The sequence below is a fragment of the Schistocerca americana genome, chromosome 2 (genome assembly GCF_021461395.2).
Source record: "Schistocerca americana isolate TAMUIC-IGC-003095 chromosome 2, iqSchAmer2.1, whole genome shotgun sequence".
Classification (NCBI taxonomy): Eukaryota; Metazoa; Arthropoda; class Insecta; order Orthoptera; family Acrididae; genus Schistocerca; species Schistocerca americana.
The window spans coordinates 216,658,869-216,671,811 of NC_060120.1; the positions used below are offsets into that span (position 1 = coordinate 216,658,869).

The 12,943-nt window shown below is 44.1% G+C and overlaps 1 protein-coding gene across 1 annotated transcript in view; it reads left to right on the forward strand.

Moving 5' to 3' along the window:
• Nucleotides 1–12,678, forward strand: part of LOC124593902 — a 135,203-nt gene extending 122,525 nt beyond the window's left edge. The window contains exon 7 of the mRNA XM_047132251.1: nt 11,691–12,678. Coding sequence (XP_046988207.1) covers nt 11,691–11,797 — 107 coding nt within the window. The 3' untranslated portion in view covers nt 11,798–12,678. The remainder of the gene's footprint in view (nt 1–11,690) is intronic.
• The last annotated feature ends 265 nt before the right edge of the window (nt 12,679–12,943 follow it).

Consider the following 12,943-nt stretch of genomic DNA (forward strand, 5'->3'; position numbering starts at 1 on the left):
TGTTGTTGATGCTCCTTATGTCTTTTCTCCCATATACACCATTTGCTCTGCATTTCACGACGTATCAGTGAGGGATCTGAAAAATAGAAAACTATCAGAGGGTGTAGTCAGGCTCAGAAATTTAACTTGGCAACAATAGTGGCCTGAGAACAGTAGTAGTTCAGTCTGGTTGGAGTCCAAGCGCCGAATATACTGTAACAGCAAAACTCGCAGCACTGAAGAAGACGGCTGGGTTGGTCGCAGAAATACTGTGTATAAAATGGAAACAGCAGTTCGACAAAGCACTAATTAATCACGCTGATAAAATCTGGGACAGGTGAAGAGAGTCCATTGAAGGCGTATAAGAGGAGGAAGATTTGACTGATTTGATAGAAGAAGAAAATGGTATCGATTTATAGGATATAGGGGAGCCAGTATTAGAATCAGAATGTAAGAGAGCTATGGAGGATTTAAGACCAAACAAGGCAGAAGGGATAGATAACACTCCATCAGAATTTCTAAAGTCATAGGATAAAGTGACAACAAAATGCTGTTAACGTTGGTGTGTAGAATGTGAGTGTGTGGCGACATACCATCTGACTTCCGGAAAAATATCCACACAATTCTGAAGACTGCAAGAGCTGACAAATGCGAGAATTATCGCAGAACAAGCTTAACAGATCATGGATACAAGTTGCTGACAAGAATAATATGCAGAAGAATGGGATGGAAAACAGAATGTTTCACATGAACATCAGTTTGGCTTTAGGTAAGGTAAAGCCACCAGAGGGACATTTCTCATGTTGCGTTTGGTTCAAAAATGTTCAAATGTGTGTGAAATCTTATGGGACTTAACTGCTAAGGTCATCAGTCCCTAAGCTTACACACTACTTAACCTAAATTAAAGGACAAACAAATACACCCATGCCCGAGGGAGGACTCGAACCTCCGCCGGGATCAGCCGCACAGTCCATGACTGCAGCGCCTGAGACAGCTCGGCTAATGCCGCGCGACTTTGCGGTTGGTAATGGAAGCAAGAGTAAAGAAAAAATTAAGAAATGTGTATTGGATTTGTCGATCAGGAAAAGCAATATGTTCGAAATGCTGAGAAAAATTGGGGTAAGCTATAGGAAGAGAAAGGTAATGTACAGTATGTACAAGAGCCAAGAGGGATTAATAAGAGTGGACGACCAAGAACGAAGCCCTCGTATTAAGAGTAAAAAGGGTGTAAGACAAGGATGTAGCCTTTCGCCCCCTACTGTTAAATCTGTACATCGAGAAAGCAATGATGGAAATATAAGGAAAGTTCAGGAGTGGAAGTAAAATTCAAGGTGAGCCGGCCGCGGTGGTCTCGCGGTTCTAGGCGCGCAGTCCGGAACCGTGCGACTGCTACGGTCGCAGGTTCGAATCCTGCCTCGGGCATGGATGTGTGTGATGTCCTTAGGTTAGTTAGGTTTAAGTAGTTCTAAGTTCTAGGGGACTGATAACCAAGGCAGTTGAGTCCCATAGTACTCAGATCCATTTGAACCATTCAAGGTGAAAGGATATCAGTGATAAGATTGGCTGATGATACTGCTATCCTGAGTGAAAGTGAAGAAGAATTACATGATCTGCTGAACCGAACAAACAATCTAAATGAGTATAGAGTATGGGTTGAGAGTAAATCGCAGAAAGACGGAGATAATGAGAAGTATTAGAAATGAGAACAGCGAGAAACTTATCAGGATTGATGGTCACGAAGTAGATGAAGTTAAGGGATACTGCTACCTAAGCAGCAAGATGACCAATGACGGACCGAGCAAGGAGGACATAAAAAGCAGACTAGCACCGGCAAAAAGGGCATTCCTGGCCAAGAGAAGTCTACTAATATCAAATATCGGCCTTAATATGAGGAAGAAATTTCTGAAAACGTAAGTCTGGAGTACAGTATTGTATGGTAGTGAAATATGGACTGTGGAAAAACCGGGACAGAAGATAATTGAAGTATTTGAGATGTGGTTCAAAATGGTTCAAATGGCTCTGCGCACTATGGGACTTAACACCTGAGGTCATCAGTCCCCTAGAACTTAGAACTACTTAAACCTGAGTAATCTAAGAACATCACAACATCCATGTCCGAGGCAGGATTCGAACCTCCAACCGTAGCGGTAGCGCGGTTCCAGACTGAAGCGCCTAGAACCGCTCGGCCACACCGGCCGGCCTGAGATGTGGTGCTGCAGCGAATGTTGAAAATTAGGTGGACTGATAAGGTAAAGAATGAGAAACTTCTGCGCTGTTTCGGAGAGGAAAAGAATATGTGGAAAACACTGATAAGGAGAAGGGACAGGATGATAGGACATCTGTTACATGAGGGGATGACTTCCATGATACTAGAGGGAGCTGTAGAGGGCAAAAACTCCAGAGAAAGGCTGGAACTGGAATACATCCAGCAAATAAGTGAGGACGTAGATTGCATGTGCTTCTGTGAGATGAAGATGTTGGCAGAGGAGAGGAATTCGTGGTGAGCCGCATCAAATGAGTGACAAGACTGATTACTCAAGGAAAAAAAAGAATAATTCTAGGATGTCACAGAAAGTGGTCAGTTCAATCGAACTGTTGATGTTCCTGCCCTTCCTATCATACAGGATCAGGAAAGGGTTTACGACCCGTTGATTATTAGAAACGGAGCGCGGCACACGACTGAATTGACGAAGTCGGTGGTACCGATGCAAAGGATCAGTTACAGAATTAACGTTAACAGACTTCAGAAAGTGACGAAAAACGTATATCTGGACGGCTGGTCGGGGATTTGAGCCTATCCCGGAGGAAGTGGGAGACAGACTGCAGTTCCGCGAAACGCCCGCCTTCGTGAGAATGGTTCCACGACCAGCGCTACAGGTGGACGGGTTGTGCGCGGCTGTGGCCGCCTCGTATTCCAGCCGTCAGCCGCCGCGTTCCGGCTGAGCGCACTCGAGCGAGCGCCGAGGACTCTAGACCATTCACACGGCGCAGAGCCGCGGATGGGCGGAGTCCAGTCACGTAGCGCTACAACACGACACAGCACGTTACACGTTGCACAACTCCCACCTGTGGCCAGCCGTAGAGGGCGCTGCTGTTTCGTCACGCAGTCCTGACCACCCACCCGCGTACTTAGCCCCTCTCGTTTACTGACAACTCAGCTCTACATACACATTGTACGAGGATGGTTTGATAAGTCTGGAACACTTTTGTGTTTTCATGGTTGGTGAGCTTGATCATTCCAAGGATCGTATAAGGAATTCAACAATGTACCGCCTATAGTTCATTGATAACAACCATCTGAATTGGTGTGTGTCGACTGCGGCTAAAAACGGAGGAAATTTACACTACTGGCCATTAAAATTGCTACAACACGAAGATGTGCTACAGACTCGCAATTTAATCGACAGGAAGAAGATGCTGTGATATGCGAATGATTAGCTTTTCAGAGCATTCACACAAGGAAGGCGCCGGTGGCGACACCTACAACGTGATGAGATGAGGAAAGTTTCCAACCGATTTCTCATACACAAACAGCAGTTGACCGGCGTTGCCTGGTGAAACGTTGTTGTGATGCCTCGTGTAAGGAAGAGAAGTGCGTACCATCACGTTTCCGACTTTGATAAAGGTCGGATTGTAGCCTATCGCGATTGCGGTTTATCGTATCGCGACATTGCTGCTCGCGTTGGTCGAGATCCAATGACTGTTAGCAGAATATGGAATCGGTGGGTTCATGAGGGTAATACGGAACGCCGTGCTGGATCCCAACGGCCTCGTATCACCAGCAGTCGAGATGACAGGCATCTTATCCGCATGGCTGTAACGGATCGTGCAGCCACGTCTCGATCCCTGAGTCAACAGATGGGGACGTTTGCAACACAACAACCATCTTCACGAACAGATCGACGACGTTTGCAGCAGCATGGACTATCAGCTCGGAGACCATGGCTGCGGTTACCCTTGACGCTGCATCACAGACAGGAGCGCCTGCGATGGTGTACTCAATGACGAACGTGGGTGCAAAAATGGCAAAACGTCATTTTTTTTTTTTTCAAATGAATCGGCATCATGATGGTCGCATCCGCGTTTGGCGACATCGTGGTGAACGCACGTTGGAAACGTGTATTCGTTATCGCCATACTGGCGTATCACCCAGCGTAATGGGATGGGATGACATTGGTTACACGTCTGTCACCTTTTGTTCGCATTGACGGCACTTCGAACAGTGGACGTTAAATTTCAGATGTTACGACCCGTGGCTCTACCCTTCACATGATCCCTGCGAGACCCTACATTTTAGCAGGATAATGCACGACCGCATGTTGCAGGTCCTGTACGGGCCTTTCTCGATACAGAAAACGTTCGACTGCTGCACTGGCCAGCACATTCTCCAGATCTTACAAATTGAAAACGCCTGGTCAACGGTGCCAAGCAACTGTCTCGTCACAATACGCCAGTCACTACTCTTGATGAACTGTGGTATCGTGTTGAAGCTGCATGGGCAGCTGTACCTGTACACACGATCCAAGCTCTATTTGACTCAATGCGCTGACGTATCAAGGCGGTTATTACGGCCAGAGGTTGTTTTTCTGGGTACTGATTCCTCAGGATCTATGCACCCAAATTGCGTGAAAATGTACTCACACTTCAGTTCTAGTATAATATATTTGTCCAATGAATACCCGTTTATAATCTGCATTTCTTCCTGGTGTAGCAATTTTAATGGCCAGTAGTGTAGTTTCGAGCTATTAGTAAACATCTTCATTTGAAGGGTTGGACTGCTTCACAAATCAAAACAGAATTGCATGAAGTTCAAGCAGTCTGCGCACCTTCATTGAACACCATTTACTGTTGGTTTAATAAATTTAAATGTGATCGGACAAGCACCGGAGACGAATTTCGCTCTAGCCGTCCAATTGAGGTCACCACAAAGGAAACATTCACAAAGCCCGTGATATGGCAATGCAAGACCGCCGATTAAAAATTCGAGAGATTGCTGACACTGTAGGCATCTCAACTGAAAGACTGCTTAATATACTGCTTGGAGAACTGGCTACGAAGAAGATACGTGCGACGTGGTCGCCCCGATTGCTCACAGTATCCCAAATGCGCTTCCGGCACTACATTTCAACACAATGTCTGGTGTTGTTTAATCATACTCTACAAGATTTCTTGCTCCGATTTGTGACTGTTGATGAAACCTTGATCCAGCATTGTAGTGTCTAGGAGGCCTGCATACTCGTTTCACTAGACAACAATCAAGCAAATCAACTAATGAGTTTTATTGCGATAAAAAAATTCATTTACTTAATTTTGGGAACCAAACAGATGTGTCGCAAGGGCGCCGGCCGCGGTGGTCTTGCGGTTCTAGGCGCTGCAGTCCGGAACCGCGGGACTGCTACGGTCGCAGGTTCGAATCCTGCCTCGGGCATGGATGTGTGTGGTGTCCTTAGGTTAGTTAGGTTTAAGTAGTTCTAAGTTCTAGGGGACTGATGACCACAGATGTTGACTCCCATAGTGCTCAGAGCCTTTTTTTTTTTTTTTTTTTTTATACACAAAATAATCAGTCTTCTTCACTATAGACAATCCCAAACCTGTGCTACATAAAGAGTACAAGCGAAGTGACGAGCGTTGAAGCTGCTATAGAAGTCGCTAATCTTGAAGCTGCTATTGTATGTTCAAATATAGTTCAAATGGCTCTGAGCACCATGGGACTTAACGTCTGAGGTCATCTGTACCCTAGAACATAGAACTACTTAAACCCAACTAACCTAAGGACATCACACACATCCATGCCTGAGGCAGGATTCGAACCTGCGAGCGTAGCGGTCGCGCGGTTCCAGACTGAAGCGCCTAGAACCACTAGGCCACTCTGGCCGGCTGCTATTGTATGTGCCGTCACCATTCGGTCGCGGCTATTACGTTCTCTTCACGTAGGGGCCACTGCTGTCGCGTTGTTGTCCTGGAGGGAGGTACGATCAGCGTGCGATTGGTTGACTTCATCTCACAGCCTTCTCTGCTTTCGTTCCCGACTGGCGTCCCGGCGCTTGACTTCACGCCGTAACTATCATTACACACCACAGTCAAAATGGGAGTCAAAACAATGGACAAAGGCTGGTCAAAGTGCACTGATGGAGGCAAAGAGCATTTCGTCAGCTGGCAAGGCAATGGCCACTGTATTTTTGGGATTCCCAAGGAGTAAACCTCTACCTCATAGATTAATGGGAGAAAGGTACTACCATAATTGGACGCTATTATGCTTGGACGCTGAATCGTTTGAAATTTTCGTTTCCTGAAAGATGGCCGAGACTTCTACCAGGATAATGCATCAATGGAGAGACGTCTACAGACATTAAAGTAACCTCTGGCGTGCCACAGGGGAGTGTTATGGGACCATTGCTTTTCACAATATACATAAATGACCTAGTAGATAGTGTCGGAATTTCCATGCGGCTTTTCGCGGATGATGTTGTAGTATACAGAGAAGTTGCAGCATTAGAAAATTGTAGCGAAATGGAGGAAGATCTGCAGCGGATAGGCACTTGGTGCAGGGAGTGGCAACTGACCCTTAACATTGACTAATGTAATGTATTGCGAATACATAGAAAGAAGGATCCTTTATTGTATGATTATATGATAGCGGAACAAACACTGATAGCAGTTACTTCTGTAAAATATCTGGGAGTATGCGTGCGGAACGATTTGAAGTGGAATGATCATATAAAATTGTTGGTAAGGCGGGTACCCGGTTGAGATTCATTGGGAGAGTCCTTAGAAAATGTAGTCCATCAACAAGGGAGGTGGCTTACAAAACACTCGTTCGACCTATACTTGAGTATTGCTCAGTGTAGGATCCGTACCAGATCGGGTTGACGGAGGAGATAGAGAAGATCCAAAGAAGAGCGGCGCGTAACCGTGATAGCGTTACAGAGATGTTTAGCAAACTCAAGTGGCAGACTCTGCAAGAGAGGCGCTCTGCATCGCGGTGTAGCTTGCTGTCCAGGTTTCGAGAGGGTGCGTTTCTGGATGAGGTATCGAATATATTGCTAGCCGCTACATATACCTCCCGAGGAGATCACGAATCTAAAATTAGAGATATTCGAGCGCGCACGGAGGCTTTCAGACAGTCGTTCTTCCCGCGAACCATACGCGACTGGAACAGAAAAGGGAGGTAATGACAGTGGCACGTAAAGTGCCCTCCGCCACACACCGTTGGGTGGCTTGCTGAGTATAAATGTAGATGTAGACCACACATGAGCGATAACAATGGCGAAAGTGCATGGACTTGTCTTTGAAATGGTTCCTGATCCACCTTTTTTACCAGACTTAGCTCCAGGTGACTTCTTCCTGTTTCCTAACTTGAAATCTCGACTTCTAGGAACAAATTTTCATCAAATAAGAAAGTGATACATGCAGTCAAAGAGTATTCTGCAGAGTTTCACAGAACCTATGTCTCACTTGGGATGAAAAAGTTATAGGATTGTTGGACCACGTGTACATCCCTCAAAGGAGATTGTGTCGAGAAAGAAGTAGAGTCGTTCACGAAACAAAAATTTTTCTTGCCTCTTTACTAAACTTATCAAACCACAGGGTGTATCGTAAACTGTTGTATAAGGAGGTCACGTCGCCGAGGACAGTACAGACAAAATACTTCCCTAAAATTCGGCCCTTTACTTCCAGTCGTGCGTATTTTCTTGGTAATAACTTTTTCGGGTATCTAAACACTATCAGAAAATTCAGTGTCACATTCGCTTAAAAGTGCTTACAAATACGCAAAAAAATTAAGACTCTTGAAAAGGTGACCAACAGAGAGATAATTAAATATTCAGTATTCTAAACTATTAAGCCAAAAATCATAAAAATTCATTTAAATTATTTGATTGTCTTCAGTGAGTCCCATAACATTAGTTTTCCTGCTGTGAAGTGCGTGGCAAGGGGTTTTGTATTGTACTGTACAAGGTGAATCAAAATTCTCGCACACAGCGCGATTCTTTGCATGCTAACAATACAGAAAGTCTCAATTAAAACTCGTTCTGTGCATATTTTCGGCATAAACGGTCGTCAAAGAAAGGTAATCTGGCATCAATGTAATTACGTGCACAGGAATATATTTAGCTAAACGGTATAGTTTTCTTCAAATAAAAGTGCTTATTAGGTGAGGAACTTTGGATCAGGTCGGGGTTACACAAATGAATGTGTCGCGTCGTAAGTTCGGCGAATTAACGAGGTAGAATACATCACTGCATCCTGTCATAAAGTAGTCTCCGTGAGGCAATGATTTGCAGACAATAACATTCTTCAAACTGACAGGCCATTGCAGAGGCCCGACCTGAATCCAGAGAACACCTTTGGTACGAGTCAGAACATAGACTTCACATCAATATCTTGTCTGGCTTCGGATCTTAAGGAAGAATGGACTGCCATGCTTTCATAGACTTTCAGAAACCTTGTAAGTTTTAAACAGGCTTCTAGTTCGTAATTAGGAAACGGTATGTGTACTAAACCTGTCGCTAACAATGTGAAGACAAGTACTTTTGAACACTAACAGGTCTGTGCAAATTAATCTAAAACGCATTTATCTGTAAATGAGCCCATATATGAATAACGGCATAAAAGAATATACTCAGAACGACTTCGTCATGAAATATTTAGACGCAATTACTGTTATGTAACGTAAATGTGCTCTGTTATGGAAAACGCATCTGTTGGATTGAAATAGAATTTTGTTGATCAAAATTGTTTCTATTATTCTCATAACATGTTCATTTAGGCCCTAAAATATATTCTTGCCTTGCCATGGAAAAATCGGCTCTGCTCAGCTGAAAGTAACCACTGCGCGGCAGTTTGACTTGTTAACTTATTTTATTTTACGCTGTTTTCATTAATTAAACTCCTCTTTTCCTGAAAATATTATTCGTTGTATACGCAATAGCGCAAGGAGTGACAGAGCAGGCTGATTATTTGTGCAACGAACAACTTACATCGGAAGGAACACACAGGAAGTGTTATGTAGAAGGCTCACCAAAGACTGCATTTTAGTACCAAGGCCGCGCGGGATTAGCCGAGCGGTGTCGGGCGCTGCAGTCATGGACTGTGCGGCTGGTCCCGGCGGAGGTTCGAGTCCTCCCTCGGGCATAGGTGTGTGTTTGTCCTTAGGATAATTTAGGTTAAGTAGTGTGTAAGTTTAGGGACTGATGACCTTAGCAGGTATGTCCCATAAGATTTCACACACATTTGAACATTTTTTTTCTTACCAGGAAACTTAGAAAATGTAACAGCTACTAAAGACATTGCCTACATTACACTTGTCCGTCCTTCTTTAGAATAATGCTGCGTGGTTTGGGGTCCTTAGCACATAGGATTAACGGAGTACATAGAGAAAGTGCAAAGAGGACACCACGTCATCGGGAAACAGGGGAAAGAGTATCACTCAAATGATACAGGATTTAGGGTGAACATAATTAAAACACACGCTTTCTTTCTTCTCACCAAATTTGTCCTCCGAATGCGAAAATATTTTGTTGACTTCGACCTTCATAGGAAGAATCGATCAACATAATACAATAAGGGAAATCAGTACTCGCACAGACATAGACAGGGTGGTCCATTGATAGTGACCGGGCCAAATATCTCACGAAATAAGCATCAAACGAAAAAACTACAAAGAACGAAACTCCTCTAGCTTCAAGGGAGAAATCAGATAGCGCTATGATTGGCCTACTATATGGCGCTGCCATAGGTCAAACGGATATAAACTGCGTTTTTTAAATGGGAACAGATATTTTTATTACGTATTCGTGTAGTACGTAAAGAAATATATATGTTCTAGTTGGACCACTTTTTTCGCTTTGTGATAGAGGGCGCTGTAATAGTAACGAACTTATAAGTACGTGGTATCACGCGACTTTCCGCCAGTACGGACGGTATTTGCTTCGTGATACATTACCAGTGTTAAAATGGACCGTTCACCAATTGCGGAAAAGGTCGATATCGTGTTGATGCATGGCTATTGTGATCAAAATACCCAACGGGCGTGTGCTATATATGCTGCTCGGTATCCTGGACGACATGATCCAACTGTCAGGACCGTTCGCCGGATAGTTCAGTTATTTAAGGAAACAGGAAGTGTTCAGCCACATGTGAAACGTCAACCACGACCTGCAACAAATGATGCCCAAGCAGGTGTTTTAGCTGTTGTCGTGGCTAATCCTCAGATCAGTAGCAGACAAATTGCGCGAGAATCGGGAATCTCAAAAACGTCGGTGTTGAGAATGCTGCATCAACATCGATTGCACCCGTTCCTTATTTCTGTGCACCAGGAATTGCATGACGACGACTTGAACGTCGTGTACAGTTCTGCCTCTGGACACAAGAGAAATTACGGGACGATGACAGATTTTTTGCACGCGTTCTATTTAGCGACGAAGCGTCATTCACCAACAGCGGTAACGTAAACCGTCATAATATGCACTATTGGGCAACGGAAAATCCACGATGGCTGCGACAAGTGGACCATCAGCGGCCTTGGCGGTTTAATGTATGGTGCGGCATTATGAGAGGAAGGATAATTGGCCCCCATTTTATCGATGGTAATCAAAATTGTGCAACGTATGCTGATTTCCTACGTAATGTTCTACCGATGTTACTACAAGATGTTTCACTGCATGACAGAATGCCGATGTACTTGCAACATGTTGGATGTCCGACACACAGTTCGTTTGCGGTTGAAGCGGTATCGAATAGCATATTTCATGACAGGTGGATTGGTCGTCGAAGCACCATACCATGGCCCGCACGTTCACCGGATCTGACGTCCCCGGATCTCTTTCTGTAGGGAAAGTTGAAGGATATTTGCTATCGTGATCCACCGACAACGCCTGACAACATGCTTCAACGCATTGTCAATGCATGTGCGAACGTTACGGAAGGCGAACTACTCGCTATTGAGAGGAATGTCGTTACACGTATTGCTAAATGCATTGAGGTTGACGGACATCATTCTGAGCATTTATTGCATTAATGTGGTATAATCACGCTGTAACAACATGCGTTTTCATAAATGATAAGTTCACAAAGGTACATGTATCACATTGGAACAACCGAAATAAAATGTTCAAAAGTACCTACGTTCTGTATTTTAATTTAAAAAACCTACCTGTTAGGAACTGTTCGTCTAAAATTGTGAGACATATGTTTGTGACTATTAAAGCGCCATCTATTACAAAGCGAAAAATGTGGTCCAACTAAAACACTCATATTTCTTTACGTACTACACGAATATGCAATAAAAATGGGTGTTTCTATTTAAAAAAACGCAGTTCATATCCGTTTGACCTATGGCAGCGGCATCTAGTGGGCCAACTATAGCGCCATCTGGTTTCCCCCTTCAAGCTAGACAAGTTTCTTTCTTCGTAGTTTTTTTCGTTTGCCGCTTATTTCGTGAGATATTTGGCCCCGTCACGCAATGGACCACCCTGTACAAGTGTTCGTTTTTTCCGCGCGCTGTACGAGATTGTGTGAAAGTGGTTCGTTAAACCTTCTGCCAGGCACTTAAATGTGATTTGCAGAGTAGATGGAAAAATTGTGTTCATTAATATTAACTCTAATGATCTAAACATCTCCTGTAAACTGACTCATTCCACATAATTTTGATAAAAGAATCGTTCAAATGCTCTACGGAACATGTAACTAACTCCGCCTTCCTGTTGCCACAGGCGCCATCACGTACTGCCACCTGGTGGTGGACGGATTCGCTCAGCAGCTGCGAGAACGTCGCCGGTCCCGGTTGGCTGCAGTCAACTGCGAGAAGTCCTGGGACTGATGGCGCTTTCGTCCGTGCGGATCGTCTGAAGGCGAGCATCGCGAAGGGAGGTTGCTGGCTGCACGCCAAGTGTCACGACACAGCTGTTTACTGTCGCCTGCCTGGTCCGACCTCGGCGCTGCTTCCGTGATGGTGCGTCGAGACGAGTGGTAGAACTGGTGTTCCTTAACTCATACCAAAGTAACTTTTCCACCCCCACCTTTCACTCCCAAACTCATTTTTGGGGCCTACTCTCTGCTGATCATTCTCCTGAGGAAAAGGAAGTTCATTGTATGAACGACAACATAAAATGACAAACTATGTACTTATAGTGCAGATATTAATGACAACTAGGAGTGAGGAGAAAGCTTAGTTTCCAGATGGTGTCGTGCGAGTCATTGCTGCCGTGTTATTAACGTGAATACAATGAACTGTTTCGCAGTGAAAATAACTGCCGGTACCAGCATACGATATTTTCAACTGTTGAACACCGTGCCATTTTAATCACACCTTTGCAGACCTCCTGTGGAAACGTGATTTTCTTCAGCAGATACCATGTCTCTGTGCTTGCTTCTAACTGTCCCTCTATCCCTACTGTCTTTTTTGTTCAATGATTGATATGGAGTGACGTGTGCGGTTATATTGTGTATGAAAAGACAAAAAATAGCGCTGCATTGTGACAATTGTGGACTTAGCTGTAAGAAATGATTAGTTGTTCCACAGTCGTATTACCTGAACGTATCTGTTGACGCAGAGGAAACGTACTACCGACACAGGAATATACATGATGCAGGACCACAAGAAGCTATATAGTCTTAGTATTAAGGTGATGTTATATGTATACAGACATTGTTACTATTGCCTGTGACAATACTGAAATAAAAAATGACACTTTGATTTGATTAGTTTTTATCTAGAGATTAATCAACGCCTCTTAAATAGCACCACTATCTAGCATCAGTGAAGAAATTAGAAGTTACATGTAAACACAAGCACCTGTAGCACTGCCTTTATTCTGTTGTTCTGTTTTGTGCGAAATGTGCAGCTGTAAGATGTAAGTCATTAAAAAATATTTGATTTCTCTTGTTAATGCTGAGCAGACATAGAATCTAACATCTGGCAAGCACAAATAAGCCTTGGGTATAATGCTAGGGCCTTTTGAGTGTC